Source organism: Scyliorhinus canicula, chromosome 1, assembly GCF_902713615.1.
Source record: "Scyliorhinus canicula chromosome 1, sScyCan1.1, whole genome shotgun sequence".
Taxonomy (NCBI): Eukaryota; Metazoa; Chordata; class Chondrichthyes; order Carcharhiniformes; family Scyliorhinidae; genus Scyliorhinus; species Scyliorhinus canicula.
The window spans coordinates 220,562,693-220,579,793 of NC_052146.1; the positions used below are offsets into that span (position 1 = coordinate 220,562,693).

Consider the following 17,101-nt stretch of genomic DNA (forward strand, 5'->3'; position numbering starts at 1 on the left):
CATTCAAGTTTGTCTGAAGATTTAGATGTCTCATACTTTTAAAAAAATATTCTTCTTTTCTATTCTTAAAACCAAAGTGAAAAAGTAGTCCTGCCATTGTCAACGAGGTTTCTCTTTGAATGCACCCCGGGAAACCTGCGGCTGGGATGTGTCATCGGTGGGACAAGAGGATTCTACCAGCTTGAACGGCCGTAAAATTGTGGCCTATCTCTTTGCCTCCATCATTGATGTAGCTTGATGTAGATTTTAAATAACTTGAGGCCCCAACACTGATTCCTTATGGTACTCCACTACTCACAAACTGCAACCTTGAAAATATTCCATTTATATCTACTCTCTGCTTCCAGTCCATAACCAATCCACCATACATGCTATATTACACCCAACTCCATGTGCCGTTATCTTATGTATTAATTTTTTGTGTGGCATCTTATTATTAAATGTCTTTGTACTAATTGAATTCTCAAAACAATTGTCAAACATAACTTCCCTTCTATAAAACCTTGTTGACTTCGATCATAATATGATCAGGCAAGTTGGGGTGAATCACAATCTAGTAATTCACACTGTGTTATATTGTATGTGTTGTGTTATTGTAAGCTCGGTATACGAGCAGTTGAGCGGCTCTGCCCATAGGGGGAGATGAGGAGTTTGTACTGGGCTCCACCCTTGGCTCCGCCCATGGTTCCGCCCATGGCTCCTCCCACTAACCGGAAGTATAAAGCTTTGCAGTCGTGAGCCTCCCTGCCAGTTCGTCTCGTCACAGACAGGCTCTGTTGTAAGACTATTAAAACCACTATTCACTTTCAATCTCGTGTCTTGTGAATTGATGGTCACATCATAAGTGCATTGTCAAAATGTTATTAATAATACATTCCACTATTTTCCTGGTGACTGAGGTCAGGCTAGGCACCTGTAGTTTCCCGTTTTTTTCTCTTCCTCCTTTCTTGAATAGCGGTGTTACATTTGCTAATTTCCAATCACTGAGATCATCCTCAAATCTCGGGAATTTTGTAAAATCACAACCAATGCATCCATAATCTCTACATCCTCTTTTAGAATCCATCTGTTCTTGGGCTTTGTGGGCTTTTAGTCTCTCCAAATATTTCTCTGTTGATATTAATTACCTCAAGTACCTCACTCTTGGTTAGTCCATTAGTTATTCTCTATTTGTGATATGTAAGTGGTGTTTTGAATTAGAGTATCTTAATCTCAACCTTTATATGGAATTTATTTGAATCATGATTACCTTTTGAGATTGCCAATTAACTCTGCCTCATTACACGATGCCAGATCTAAAATAACATTATCCCTAGCTCATTTGGTACATGAAAGCATTCAATTAACTAATTTTCCAGGTTCGTTTTGCCAATTTGATTTCTAACGATCGGTAAAGACACACAAACTCTTTGTCTTATTGTTCAACGTAGGGCAGCACGGTGGCACAGTGGATAGCATTGCTGCCTACGGCGCCGAGGTCCCAGGTTCGAATCCCGGCCCTGGGTCACTGTCCATGTGCAGTTTGCACACGTATTCTCCCCGTGTCTGCGTGGGTTTCACCCCCACAACCCAAAGATGTGCAGGGTAAGTGGATTGGCCATGCTTAATTGGAAAAAATAATTGGGTACTCTAAATTTTTTATTTTTTAAAAACTTATTGTTCAACGTACCTCATCTTCTTCAATCTGTGTAGCCACATCCTTGCCCGTCTTTGCAGGAACAAAGAGGGGGGTCGGTGGCTTATCCAAAAACGCATCAGTTTGAGTATCAACATCCACTTCTTCTATACGATCACTAAGTTCTTCCAGATACAATTCTGATTGATATGGATATGAAAATTAACTTTTAGGTTATTCACGTAATATTTATGCAAATATGCAAACTTACCGTTCATAATAATAGACCTGTTTTGCATCCGACGCCTCACACTAATTTTTTCTTAAGCAAGTCGTAAATCACACTTGGAGTACAGTGTTAAATTCTGGTCATCACACTATCAGAAGGATGTGAAGGCTTTAGAGAGGGTGCAGAAGAGATTTACCAGGATGTTGCCTGGTATGGAGGGCATTAGCTTTGAGGTGCGGTTGAATAAACTTGGTTTGTTCTCACTGGAATGACGGAGGTTGAGGGGCGACCTGATAGAGGTCTACAAAATTATGAGGGGCATAGACAGAGTGGATAGTCAGAGGCTTTTTCCCAGGGTAGAGGGGTTAATTACTAGGGGGCATAGGTTAAGGTGCAAGGGGCAAGGTTTAGAAGAGATGTGCAAGGCAAGTTTTTTACACAGAGAGTAGTGGGTGCCTGGAACTCACTGCCGGAGGAGGTGATGGAAGCAGGGATGATAGTGACATTTAAGGGGCATCTTGACAAATAGATGAATTGGATGGGAATAGAGGGATACAGACCCAGGAAGTGTAGAAGATTTTAGTTTAGATGGGCAGCATGGTCGGCACAGGCTTGGAGGGCCAAAGGGCCTGTGCTGTACTTTTCTTTGTTCTTTTGTTCTTTATTACAATATTATTCATTAATGGGCTTTGGCAGTGTGTCATCAGGCTGTACAGCTAAAGCTGACATCATAGTTGATCCTGGCCATGCTCTCACTCAACATGAGCACAACTGCATCCAGTTACTGGATAGCAACCACTCCCCAAATCACCCGAGGATTTCTAAAACACTTTGAGATGTCATACCTTTTTCAGATTTCCCTGCTGCCAGGGCTATCACTGAGGGCTGATAAATTGGTATTGGGTTTGTAAAACATTTAACTTACAATACTGAAGATTGGAAGATCTCTTGTCACCCATAAGTGCTAAATCTATTCCGGAAACTACAATCTACACTTCAGGGTGAAAGTCAGCATTTTACAGTTAGAGTGGGGAATATGTGCCATTTTGAACACTGATGCCTACGAACCATACCTGTTTGTACCTCAGTGTGTATTCTTCCCTCCACAGGGTGTGGGGTTCCGGTTCGAAGCTGTGCTTTGGCTCGCCTCCTGGCAATCGCCCTCCTTTGAATTTCCTGCTGCCGTTGGACCTCAATGGGGTCAGGCTGAGCTGTCTATGGATGTTAAGATGTAACAAAATACATTCTTAAAGTTCTGTATTTTTTTTCTTTTATGCCGCTTTAATTTTGAAAATATGCTTTTTGAAATTTTCAATTGATTGAAAATTTTGCAATTTGTAATTAGACAAACTACTTAAAGTGCAAGACCACCTTCAAAGGTAAAGGTGAAAAACCAACAAGTCACCTAATTGGAGAGCAAAGAGAGGGACATTTTCCAGAATTCAGAGACCCAGTTAAACACATCACGGTTTAAGGAAAATATATTAAAAATGCAAAGTGCTGGATATTTAAACAATGGCTACTACAAGCAGATCCACTCAAAACCCCTTGGAAATACAAAATGTATACAGACCAGCCGGCAGCCATGGCAAAGAGATTGCAAGAAAAACTTCTGCAGAAGAGACAGACTGAGATCTCTCTCTTCTGCAACAACTGCATTATAGATCATAGATCATAGAATCTACAGTGCAGAAGGAGACAATTCAACCCATCAAGTGTGCACCAGCCCTTGGAACGAGCGCCCAACTTAAACCCACACCTCCACCCTAATCCCTCAACCCAGAACCCCCAGCTAACCTTATTATTTGCTTCAGAAGCCAATTTTACAAGTAATCTACCAGCATATTGAGATCCTGTAATAATTGAAACATATTCTACATCTGACTGTATCTACAAAACCAGCTTATCCATATGGACTGCAACATTTAAAAATCTACGGTGTGTACATCCATTTGTGTGTACATGGGTACATGCATAGACCCTAATCACTGCACTGGGGTTGAATGCTCAATGTTGCATTTTTATTATTTTCCTTGGACTGAGTGGTTAATAAACTTGCTCCAACTTAAGAAAACTTTGATTGGTTCCTAATTTCTCACAGCTTAAATAGTTAAATACATTCTGATTTGGAAGTGGCATATCCACGTTAAAAAGTAACAAAACTACCAAAAAAGCATTGACAACAAGAGGTTGACTTGCATTTGACTCATGTTGAGAGTATGCACCAAACAAATGTGTATTCTGATCATCTCCATGTTATTTTGGTCTCTAACCTGATGATTATTTTCGAGATTATCTTAAATTTATGCCTGTCATTATGGTCTTGCTGACCAGTGGAAACTATCACCATATATCCTGCAATGACCTCTTAAGTCTTGAAACCTTGTATCAGATCATCTCTCAAGTTTAATTTCATAGCTGTAACCCATTATTTCATGCTACATAATGGTACATTTTTGCTATGAATTGATTGATTCTATCATGGCCTCAACTCATTCAGTCAAAACATACACACACACGTGGGGTGGGATTCTCCAGTCTCGTCCATGGCAGGACCCGTTGCGAGCGAGATGGAAAATTTGGCGTTCCAGCCAAAATTCCATTCACTTTCGGTGGCACCCAGAAAATCCCAGCCATGAACGAGGATGGAAAATTTTGGCCACAGAATATACTGCATTGAAACAGGTTATTTTGCCCAATTGGTCAATGGCAGTATTTATACTCGACACAAGCCTCCTTCTACTCCAATTATTGCTTCCCACCCATCCCTCATATTCCCTATTATCATTTCCTTTGTCTATGCATATAATGTCCCCTTAAATGCATCAATGTGTCTTACTTTACCCACTCCAAGCTGTACACTCTCAACAAATACATAAATAAATACAAATGGCATCTCCACATGATAAATAAAGCATTAATTAATGGTCTGATGGTACCTCCCTAGGTAGCACTGATCAGAACGTGATTAAATGTTACATTCAGTTTGAAGGAGAAAAGAGTGAGTCTAAGACTAGTATTTTGAACTTAAATAAGAGTAACCATGAGGGTACAAAGATACAGCTGGCTAAAGTGAACAAAGGAGTTTGGTTAAGGAAGGCTTGTCCAAGGTACCAGACTATTTGAACTCCCTCAGTACAGTCCCCAATCCAGCTTCCAAAGTTCCTATCAAAGAGATGCATTTTTAAATGGAAGAATCTGCATCAAGTTGCACCTCCAATCAGTGGTCTATTTCTCTCCCGCGTTTGCTTCACTAGTGAGCCTATCAGCAGCAAATGAGGGAGAGAAACAGTCTTTGATTGGAGAAGCAGTGAACACCAACAGTGGAGTGTGCTGAGGTCTTCCTGATCAAGGGAAGTGAAGGTGTGGCGGGCCTGGAGGCCGGGAAGCCAGATTTGGCGGCCCAGAAAAGGGCGAATTTGTGGTCGGCTTGCAGAGGGTGAAGCTTTGGCCAGCTTGCACAGGATGGGTTCGCCTTGAGCCCAGGGAGGGCCTGCACTTGGTGAGCTTGGAGAGGGCCCAGTGTTTTGGGGTGTATGTGGAATGAGAGTGTGGGAGCGATAGACTGACTGCCTGGATGTGTGCCTTGGAGGGGAGTGACTGAGCGAGTGTATGGAGGGGAGTACAAAAGACTGAGTGCGTTGGGTGTCATAATATACACCAGTATATCATGGTGTAGACACACACTGATGGACACACACAGGGACCAATCAACATGCACAATCACCGCAGCCAATCACCAGTTAGAATACACACACTATAAAGGCAGACGGCACCACGGTTCCCGCTCATTCTGGGTGCTGCCTCTGAGTGTAACAAGAATTCATCCAGCCCAGCACAGACTCACAACACGTGCTGAGAGAATCAACTGGTTCGGACAAGGCTTAGGTCTCTAGTTTAAGTTAGCATCATTTAGACCCACAGTCATCGTGTGTTAGTTAGTTAGATATAGTTAATAAAATTGAGTTGAACCTTCATCAGTCTTGGAAGTGTCTGTTCATCTCTCAAGTCAACACAAGCCAACACTTCATTGGGGTGAGAATACGTCTACCTTATGCCCAGTTTAATAATTCTATATTTTTGCGCAGCAATTGTTTCTTTCCTTAAAACCTTAACTTTTAAAAACATTCAATTTATTGTTGTGCCAAATATTCTCTTTCGGCCTTCTGAGTAATAAAAATATGTAAATGTGCCCCCCTCCCGCCGCGTCGAAAGGTTGGACAAGCCTGGGTTAAGGGATAGGTCAGGAGCGATGCATGGCAGGCATTTAAGAAGATATTTCATAACACTGAGCAAAGATATATTCCAGTGAGAAAGAAAGACTTTGTGAGGTAAGGGGGATATAGTAATTAAGGAAGTTAAAGATAGTATCAAATTGAAAGAAAAAGCACACAATTCCATGTAGATTAGTGACAGTTCAGAAGATTGGACAGAATAGAAAAACAAAGCAAAGTGTGGTTTAAAGTATAATAAAATGATAGAATCACACAATTGTTAAGGCGCAGAAGGAGGCTAATCATCCCATTATATCTGCGTCAGCTCTTCAGCTGAACATCATGACTTAGTGCCAATCCCCTGCCTTTTCCCTGCACCGCTTCACATTATTTGAGTAGAAGCAATCATCTAATGCCCTCTTGAATGCCTCAATTAACCACCCTCCAGCACATTTCCAGGCACTAAATTTCAGACCCAAACCTTGTGTGAAATGGTTTTTTCTCACATCACATTTGCTTCTTTTGGAAATTACTAAGTCTGTGCCCTCTCCTCTCATTCTCGATCCTTTTATGAGCAGGAAGTTTCTTCCAAGCACAGGCTTGGAGGGCCGAAGGGCTGCTCCTATGCTGTACTGTTCTTTCTATTTACTCTGTCCAATCCCCTCATGATTTTGAACATCAATATCGTCTCTTCTTAGCATTTTACTCTCCAAGGAGAACAATTACAACCTCTCCAATCTATCCTTTTTTAAAATAAATTTAATAAGAAGTCTTACAACACCAGGTTAAAGTTCCACAGGTTTGTTTCAAATCACTAACCTTCGGAGCACTGCACCTTCATCAGGTCCAAGGATTCACCTGAGGAAGGGGCAGTGCTCTGAAAGCTAGTGATTTGAAACAAACCTGTTGGACTTTAATCTGGTGTTGTGAGACTTCTTACTGTGCTCACCCCAGTCCAACGCCGGCATCGCCACATCATAATTAAATTTAGAGTACCCAAATATTTATTTTCCAATTAAAGGGCAATTTAGCGTGGCCAATCCACCTAACCAGCACATCTTTGGGTTGTGGGGCTGAAACCCACGCAGACACAGGGAGAATGTGCAAACTCTACATAGACAGTGACCCAGGGCCGGGATTGAACCCAGATCCTCAGCGCCGTAGTCCCAGTGCTCTCAAATCTATCCTCATGACTTAAGTTTCTCATCCCTGGAACCAATCTTGTAAATCTCTTCTGTATAATCTCCAATACACTCTCAATTTTTCTAAAGTGTGACATCCAGAATAGTACATTCTGCTCCAGCTAGGTCTAACTTGTGTCGGGTACAAGTTCAGCATAACCTCCTTGCTCTCGTACTCTACGCCACGATTAATAAAATCCAGGATATTATGGGTGGGATTTTCCCATTTGGCGGCAGAGTGTTCACACCATCGGAAACGCTGTCGCGTTTCACGACGGCATCAACGGGCGCCACTGGGAGTACCGATTCTGCTCCCTACAGGGGGCCAGGATGGCACTGGAGCGGTTCACACCACTCCAGTCTCCCATCCCGGCGTGAACTGTGCATGTTCACCTGCGCATGTGCGGTTGCCTCCCTCAACACGCCGGCCCCGGTGCAACATGGCGCGGGGGTTCAGAGGCTGGTACGGAAGAAAATAGGCCCGGGGAGCGAGAGGCCGGCCCGCCGATTGGTGGGCACTGATCGCGGTCCAGGCCCCATCGGACGACCCCTCAGGGTCGGAGCCCCCTCCCCCCCCCCCCCCCCCCCCCACCCCCGACCCTGCACGCAGAGTTCCTGCCGGCTGCAGCCAGGTGTGGACGGCGCAGGTGGGACTCTGCTATTTTAGAGTGGGGGCTCGGCTCATGCGGGCCAGAGAATCGGTGGCTGGGCCGCATACAGCAGCCCCCGGTGCGGCGCCGATTCTTCGCTCCGTGGAGAATCGTGTGCCGGTGTCAGTGCGGCGTGGCCCGGTTGCTTTATTAACTTCTCTCTCTCCTGCCACCTTCAAAGATTTACGCACATATACACCCAGGTTACTCTGCTCCCACAGCCCCTTATGAATTTTACCCCTATTTGATCCATGAGAGAAAGCTAGCTAGAAATATAAAATCAGACAATAAGATTGGTGAATGGCATATGAGTTATATTATACCATACTGTAGTAAACACTTTGTATGAAGTTTTAGGTATGCCAATGCAGCTTGACCATGTGGAATGTGCATGCATCCTGCGGGATGTGAGAGGTAATGCAGGCACGAAATGCCCTCAATGTCTACATTAGCAGGAAGTGTCACGAGTTGCATAAACCTGAGCTATAGGTTTCAGAGCTTGAGCGGCAGCTGGAGTCCACAAGGTTGAGGATTATGCAGATAGCATGTTTAGAGAGGTGGTCACAGTGTATCTAAAAAGTACATATGCATAGAGGGAATGGATAACCGCCACAGCAGTTAAAATAAACAGGCATATAGTGCAGGAATCCCCGGGGGCTAGCTCACTCTCTCTAACCACTTTTCCATTTTGGCTACTGGTGAGCAATGGTTCCTTAGAGGGCTGTAGCAAGAGCCAGGTTTGTGTTACCACGGTAGCTCAGCTCCACAGAAGGGAAAGTGGAAGAGTGGAAGTGTTATTGTGGTAGGAAATTCCATAGGTATGGGAGAAGACATTTCTGAGGCCTTAGAAATGTAGGAGCTGGTTTAGCACAGGGCTAAATGGCTGGCTTTGAAAGCAGACCAAGGCAGGTCAATTCATGTACCTGCCTCCCCAAACAGGTGCCGGAATGTGGCTTTTCACAGTAACTTGATTTGAAGCCTACTTGTGACAATAAGCGATTTTCATTTTCATTTTCAGATGAGACTCCAGGACGATATGTTGCCTCCTTGGAGCCAGGGCAAAGGATGTCACAGAGCGGCTGTAGGATATTCTTTTGGGGGAGGGTGAACAGCGAGAGGCTGTGGCCCACATTGGGACCAATAACCTAGGTAGGAAAAGGGATGAGGCCCTGAAAGCAGATTTCAGGGAGTTATGAAGAGAATTAAAAAGGACTTCAAGAACAGTAATGTCAGGATCCCAGTGCCATGTTCTCATGAGCATAAGAATAGGAAGAATTAACAGTTCAACACGTTAATGGAGTAGGAGGAAGGACTTTAGATTTCTGGGGAATTTTAACTGGTTCTGGGCAGATGGGACCTGTCCAATAACAGCAGGTTATACCTTAACAGGACTGGGACTAATGTCTTCACGTGGAGGTTTGCTCGGGCTGGGGGACTGTTTAAATTGGATTGGCAACCAGGAAAACTTCAGAGGAGAGAAGAAAACTTGTCAGTGGGAAGTAGAGAAGCATTATCTGATAAGGAGAATAAATCAGGGAGGAGTATCAAGGCAAATAGGATACTAGGGAAGTTTGGTGTAATTAGAGTTGGCAATAGCAAGTCATTACATGGGTCAAAGGAAGGGGGGAAGTAAAATATCCTAAATCGGTATTAATGTGCATGTATGTGAATGCGTGGAGTGTGGTGAATAAGATTGGTGAACTATGGGCACAGATTGTCAAGTGGAATTATTTTTAAATTTTAAAAATAAATTTAGAGCACCCAATATTTTTTTCAATTAAGGGGCAATTTAGCGTGGCCAATCCACCTACTTGCGCAGACACGGGTCAAGTGGAAGTATGATATTATTGCAATAACAGAGAGCTGGCTCAAAGGGCAGGACCTGGCATTAAATAGTCCTGGTTACAAAGTATTTAGGAGAGACAGGAACAGAAGAAAGGTTGGGCGGGGGGTTGCAGACAGTGGTGAAACTAATTAAATGTAGCCTTACTGTACTGGAGAGAGAGAGAAAGAGAGATGATGTCGTAAAAGGGTAAAGGACAGGTTCTCTCTGGCTAATGGTAAGGAATGGAAAAAGGTGCAACAACATTTATCAGTGTGGTATGAACAGTGACCATTGCATCATGAAGTTTAGGTTGGCCATGGAAAAGGAAAAGGAACAATCCAGAGCAAGGATAAATAATTGTGGGAAAGCCAGCTTCAATGGGATGAGAACGCATCTGAGTCTGACCCGTGTCTGCGCCAGTAGCTGAACAATGGGCCACCCTCAAAGAAAAGGTATTGTAGACAATGCACCACTACTTATAAAGGGGGAAATAAATTAAAAACATTTGTTTATATTCCCTTGAATGGGGAAAGGTAAGACAAATAAAGAGAGAGCACCTGGATGATGGGAAAGATGTATGTGAAGATGAAAATGAAGACGTACGCATACAACAGATGTTAAAAAGTACAATGGGAATCAGGTTGAATATAGAAGGACCAGAGTGGAAGTGAAAAAATGTTATGGATTGGAGGGAGATGAATTTAAACACCCCGATTGTCTCCTCTCACTACCCATCCATAAACAAATGTTTTTAATTTCTTATTTCCCCCTTTATAAGTAGTGGTGCATTTTCCCCCAAGCCTTCAGTTGAGTGTGCTTTCCAACCAGCTATTAACAACCCCAGTGCAAACTCAAGACAAGTGCCACAGACTCCGGGGAGGGGGGGGGGGGGGAATGTAAAGTGCCCTGATTTCCCCAAAGTCAGAGGGTTTTTAAAATTCTGATTTTCCCCCTTTAAAAATGGTGGCGTATTTTCCCCAACCCTTAAATTTGGGATGTCCCAAGCCTCGATTAATAATTTGCTCAGATAGCCAGAGAGACCGACAGACAGACACATAACCACAATCGGAGAAGGCATGGCGAATGAATTAGCCTTCAGGCATGAGGTCCAAGGTCCCAACAGTTGGCAAGTTTGATGAGGTATACAGGAGATTTTCTGGGATGATCCTGGGTATGAAGGGGCTACCATACGAGGAAAGATTAAACAAGTTGGATCTGAACTCCTTGGAGTTCAGAAAAATGAAAGGTGATATAATTGAAACACGCAAGATTCTTAGAGGGTTAGAAAGTGTAAATGCTGGGAGGATGTTTCCACTCATAGGAATGTAGGACCAGAGGGCATAGTCGCAAAATAAGGGGATGTTCATTTAAGATGGATTTGAGGAAGAAGTTCTTCTCTCAATGAGTTGTGAATCTTTTGAATTCTTTACCCCAGGAAGCTGTGGAGGCCGAGTCCTTGAACATTTTCACGACTGAGATCGATAGGTTTGTAATCAGTTGGAGAACTAAGGGTTATAGGGAAAAGGCATGAAAATAGAATTAGTGAGTGTTAAATCTGACAAAGCTTATTAAATGACAGAGTAGGCTCGAAGGGCTGAATTTCCTACTCCTGTTCTTATTTCTTATGGTCTCATGAGGGTGAAACTTCTGTCTGCTGCCACTGGCTTGACAGTAGACAGCACAGGCCGTTGCCTGGAGCTCTGTTCACATTGGAGGTCAAACAATAACTGTCAAGTTTAATTTCACAGGACAATGACGGGGAGGCATGGATGTCATCTTACACACCTCCCATCAACACTCCTCGATGTGGGACAACAGAGGTGTATTTCCGTGGCTGGAATCTGGAGGTGTTTAATTGGATTCAGGATTCCTTTTGTTTTAGGAGACACTGGCTTTGGGTCATTGAACAAGGCTCTCTTGTTAGAACCACTGTTCGAACAGTCCACTCTTGGGCCATTAGCGCCATTATAGGAGATTAAGATCTGTGAAGGCTTGCCTTTGTTTGGAGTTGACTGGAGCAGGCCCATCATCCACAGGGCCGTTGTTACTTTGAAACTGCTGCAAGGCATTGGGTGGCCAACTGGAGACATTTTATCAGCTCAGCAATTGTCCATTTTGAAAAGCACAAAAAATATTATAGAAAGTAATCGAGCTGATGAATATATGTATTTTTTCCTTTCATGTCTCAACAGTGACCTAAAGCAAAATAAGAAGATTGGTTTATTTTACATATGCACAAAATGTGAGAAAGGGATTTTGCAATGTGTACCCTTTTTGCGTTCTTAATAAAAGATAGCTAAGACAAAGAAAGGGGTACAGGGCAAGGCCACGATACAAATGAGTTACAATTTTGTGTGAGTCCAGGATCAATGGCATATTCCTTCAGAGAGTAGTAGCCTTTGTGTTGCAGGGTGAACAATCTTTTTAGAAGTTAGGACTTTGATTATGGGAGAAGACACGTAGAGATGAATTAGTTTTGAAGGCACAGGCACTGAAGTGTTTTTCGCCGGCTTTTTGGATGAGATCCAGACTTGGCTTCACCCACACTTTGTTGCTTTTTTGGGCCTTGGAGAGTTTCTCCCCGGACCAATTTCAGCAGTGGGGAGCTGAATTCGCCAGTGAGAATGGCTCCTCCGAGATTGAGGCACCATTTTGAAAGGGTGCTTTGATCTCTAAGTGAGCCCGAGGGTCCCCCATCCACCAACAATGCTCCCCTCCTCCCCACCAAGTGAGGACACCCCACTTAGGGGTGCTGAGGGCCCCCTCCACCTTTTCTGGTTTCCCCCCCCCCCTCTTTCATGCCCCCTTCCAGCCCACCCCTCCTCATGGGCATTGCCCCTTCAGGCCCCTACCCTTGGCAGTGCCAACCTGGCACCCAGTTCAGGCCGTGCTGGTGTGGCCGATGACTCGTCACTCACTGGGTGTCGGGTGAATGCGGAGTCAAGATGGGCGCATATATTTAAATGAGACTAATGGATCATTTGAATATCATTACTGAGATCATGTCTAGCGAGGGTGTGATCCAGATAGTGCCAGTTGCTACAAGTCGGGTGACTCATGCAAGGTTTCTTACCTAGTATGATGCCCGATTTGGGCCTCTCCCCGCGATTCACCCATTGCACCGAAGTGATATTTTCGCAAAATGAGAACTCATGGTGTAGTGGGTAACATATTAATATGGATAGAGCACTGGTTACCAAACAAAATATAGAGCATATGCATAAATGGGTCATTTTTGGGTTGGCACAATGTATGAAGTGGAGTGCGACAGTGATCAGTGCTAGGGCCTCAACTATTTACAATCTATATTAATAACTTGGATAAAGGAATCAAATGTATAGTTGCTAAATTTGCTGATGACACAAAGATGGATAGGAGAGCAAGTTGAGAAGAGGACATATGTAGCCTGCAAAGGATTATTAATAGGTAAAGTGGGTGGGCAGGAATTCGGCAGATATCTTAGAATATGGGAAATTGTGAACTTGCCTAATTTGGCAAGAAGAATAGAAAAGCAGCATATCATCTAAATAGGGGGGGGGGGGGGGGGGGGGGGGGGGGGGGGGCGGAATTGCAAAACTCAGAGATACAGAGGAATCTAAGTGTCCTGGTTTATGAATCTTCAAAAGTTAGTAAGCAGGTAAGCAAATGATTAGGAAGACAAAGTGGAATGTGGAATGTTGCCAATTATTGCAAGGGAATGAAATATAAAAGGAGGAATGTTTTTCTACAATTATACATGGCATTGGTGAGACCTCCCATAGTGCATTCAGGCTGGTGGGGGTCGCTTTGGGCTCCTCTGAGATGAGGACGTCATTTTTAAAAGTCCAATAGCAAGTGCATTTAGGGAGGCCATGCCATGGGGCCCATGTTCCAGGGGAAGGGCCAGGGGGCCACCCTGCACTATTGCTGGACACCCAGGGGCCTCCAATGACCTGGGAGACATCCCGTGTGCTGTTCCAGCAGGTCCAGGTTTGTGTGGACCATTACTGAACAGCGCTCGGTTGCATCCTCACCGGAGAGACTGGTTGATACTGGGAGGCCGGCAGATCCTGGATAAGTTCATCTAAGTAGGTTTAAAAACCTGGGGCGGAATTCTCCGCTCCCCACGTGGCGTGGGAGAATCGTGGGAGGGTCTCCCGGCCTTTTTCACGCCCCCCTGGCGCCCCCAGCGATTCTACCCCCCCGGCTCGGAAAAATCAGCCCTCACCATTTTTTCTCGGCGCGTGACGAAGTCGCTGCCGAGAAAGACAGAGGCCCGCTCCTAGCCCCCCCCCCCCCTCCCCGAGTGGGGGTGAATTAGGTGTGGGGGCGGGCTCCAAGGCCGTCGTGAACCTCGGCCGAGTTCACAACGGCCTTCACGAATTCGGCCCCCTGCGGAGAATTCCGCCCTTTGTCTCGCAAATCCATCTGATGATGGATTTGCACACTTTTCTGCACAGCAAGCTTGCAGACTAAAGTCTTTGGTTTGCAGCATGTAATGACCTTCTTTGCAGATTCATTCATTCATTCATTCAGGTACTCTGTAGTTCAAAAATGCATCACATGCAGCTTTCCCTGCAAAGGCACCTTATTTTTCAATATTCAGGGGTTTTCTGGATAGAGAGTCAGCCCTCACAGTGTGGCCTTCTAGAATCTTTCTGGAGCTAGTTAGCTGGACTTTCACTGTGCTGCTAAAATCAAAACTAAAGCCAAACTCAAATCTTGAATTCGGAAAAATATTAGTGGATTCAGATCCAATCACCACCTGTTACCGGGCAGAGCATAACCTTTTGTTGGCAATCCATTGGCTTCCAAACCAAATCCCTATGCATCTCTCTGCCACTGATACCGGCCAGTCTGCAACTAGTTTAAACCAGCACAGCCTTCCAGATACTGCTTGAATTTAAGTTACAGGCCTCTTGTCTTAAAAAAGACATGTCTAATAATCATCCATGGATCAAAAATGTAATGGTAACAAATAAAAAAAGGAGAAATATGGGAATAAATAGGAAGGACACTTGCATACCTCTGCCCTGCCTAAAAGAACAAAACTTCAGGATACGGATGCTTCATTAAGACATAAATCACAAACATATCCATCCAATCCATCCCCATTATACAAGCTCCCTTTCCGGTCTCTACTGTGGTAACTAGTCAGCCCATAAATGCATCTGCAATTATATTATACTTTCCGGAAATAGGTACAACTTTAACATAGATCTGTTGTAATAATAAACTCCAACGTTCTGGGCTTTAAACCTCTCTATAAATTAAAGTGGATTATGATCTGTGTAAACTAAGCTTTGTTGATCGTCATGTTAGGCATATACTTCAAAGTGCTGAATGGATAACAGCAAGGTTAATGCTTCCTTTTCAATGGTGCAATACTTTCTTTGACACAAACATCGTTTATTTGAAAAGTACCCCCCCTGGCCTCTATCCCTGCATCACCGTCTTGGAGTACCACTGCCCCTATCCCCAGGTTACTGACAATTGGGGCCATTTTAAATGGTCTGGAAAAGTCCAGGGCGGCCAGCACCATTTTGCTTATTAAGATGGCTGTCAATTTCGTAAATGTCTCTTGGCAGTCTGTGGACCACCCCGTTTTCATCTGTTTCTGCAACATGTCCAACATGCATTGTATTTCAGTTTCTAGCTGAGCCTGTCTCTGTGGCTTTAGTTGAGACAGATGTGGCTTTATTGGTTCACTGGTTCAGAGTTTCTTATATCTACATCATGATTAGTTAATGGAGTGCCCCCTGGTCTTTCCCTATAACCCCATCTATTCTCTTTCAGTACCTTCCTTATATTGGTCTTTTTCTGTCTCTTGTGTCATGCAGTCAGTCTTTTCTGATTGCCCAATGAATGTTTATCCAATTAGCAGGATCTCCTGCAACCAAACTACAAATAGTATTGTCAATGCGGTGGGAAATATTTGGTTCATTTTAAATCAATAAACACTCTTCAACCTCTACCTTCTCTCTTTTCCTTCACATGGTTACTTCCAGTTACATGTAGAGCTGAGGGTTCAATCCTTTCAGAGTTGTTTGGCTGTAAATGCCCCATTCTTTATTTTACAGCTTTTACCTCCTCATCAGAGTTTCGGTAATCACAACCCTTATCCCCATTTAGTACTACAAACCAAAATAATTTGTGTTTTCCAGATTTCAACTTTTCTTCATTCATTTCAGAATCAAAGGATAACATGTTATTGGCTCCATGAACTTTCTGTTTTTGTGAACAGATGAGATGGCAGAATCACTACCTGGTTCTCCACCCACTTTCCTCTCAATTTTTAAAAGGAATTGATTACTGATTATTTCATCTATTTTGCTATTTGCTTCTTTTACCTTAAAGTGGTTCTGAAACTTTAAAAGGATGTGGGTTGACTAGCCGTTCATTTGGTGTCACTTCACAGTCCTTTACTGTCCTTGTCCTGATAAACAAATGCCATGCTATCAGGTACATCTTCCTTCAAAACAGGTATACTCTTGGAAATATACGCACCTTAAGTGAATGGCAATAGGTTTACTGTAAGAGGCGGTAACAAATTACTTTTAGAAAAGTCCAAGTCACTTTCTTCTTCTGATTTGCTGTCTTCTTCCTAGCTTTGAAAGAATTACTTGCCATTTGTTCAAGATCAGTTAGTGACCGATCTATTCTGTAACAGCTGCTTACCATTACTTCATAATCAGAACCAAATTTTAAAAAAATAATAAATTTAGAGTACCCAATTAATTTTTTCCAATTAAGGGGCAATTTAGCGTGGCCAATCCACCTACCCTGCACATCTTTGGGTTGTGGGGATGAAACCCACGCAAACACGGGGAGAATGTGCAAACCCCACACGGACAGTGACCCAGAGCCGGGATCGAACCTGGGACCTCGGCGCCGTGAGGCAGCAGGACTAACCCACTGCGCCACCGTGCTGCCCCCACCAAAATTGAATTCAAAACTATCGTCGGACTCTTCATCACTGTCATTACTATTAAATTTGGACTTTCTTATGGTCACCTCTAGTCTTAGTAATTTCAGAATCTGGTTCTCTACGAAATGTTATCTTGGACAAATCTCGGTGAGGCATCGTTCTTGGAATGATTTCATCAGTATCAGCGAATCAGATTCACTATCATTGTCATTTGATAGGTGATTAACGTCTGTCAACATTTCTTTCCCTGTGTCTTTTAATGCCCAATGAGTTTTCCTAAATCTCACATGCTGGCATCTCATGATATCTGCAATGCTTCCCTCGGATTCTTTGTAATCATGGGTGAAACTTCCCCTTCACTCCTGTCAAATCATTCCCCAAAAGTAAGTCTACTTCGTCCACTGGGAATTCCTTAACCACTACTGGACCATACACTAAATTACACTCCAATTGTACTTTATATAATGGAACTGAGATACA

General features: G+C 43.6%; 1 protein-coding gene across 2 annotated transcripts in view; it reads right to left on the minus strand.

The window, feature by feature from the left end:
• Positions 1-17,101, minus strand: part of rsph3 (radial spoke head 3) — a 105,380-nt gene that overhangs the window by 63,390 nt on the left and 24,889 nt on the right. For both annotated transcript variants that reach the window (XM_038808176.1, XM_038808186.1), the window contains exons 3-4: positions 2,918-3,059; positions 1,670-1,815 (exon numbers count right to left, since the gene is read on the minus strand). In XM_038808176.1, the coding sequence (XP_038664104.1) occupies positions 1,670-1,815; positions 2,918-3,059 (288 nt within the window). The remainder of the gene's footprint in view (positions 1-1,669; positions 1,816-2,917; positions 3,060-17,101) is intronic.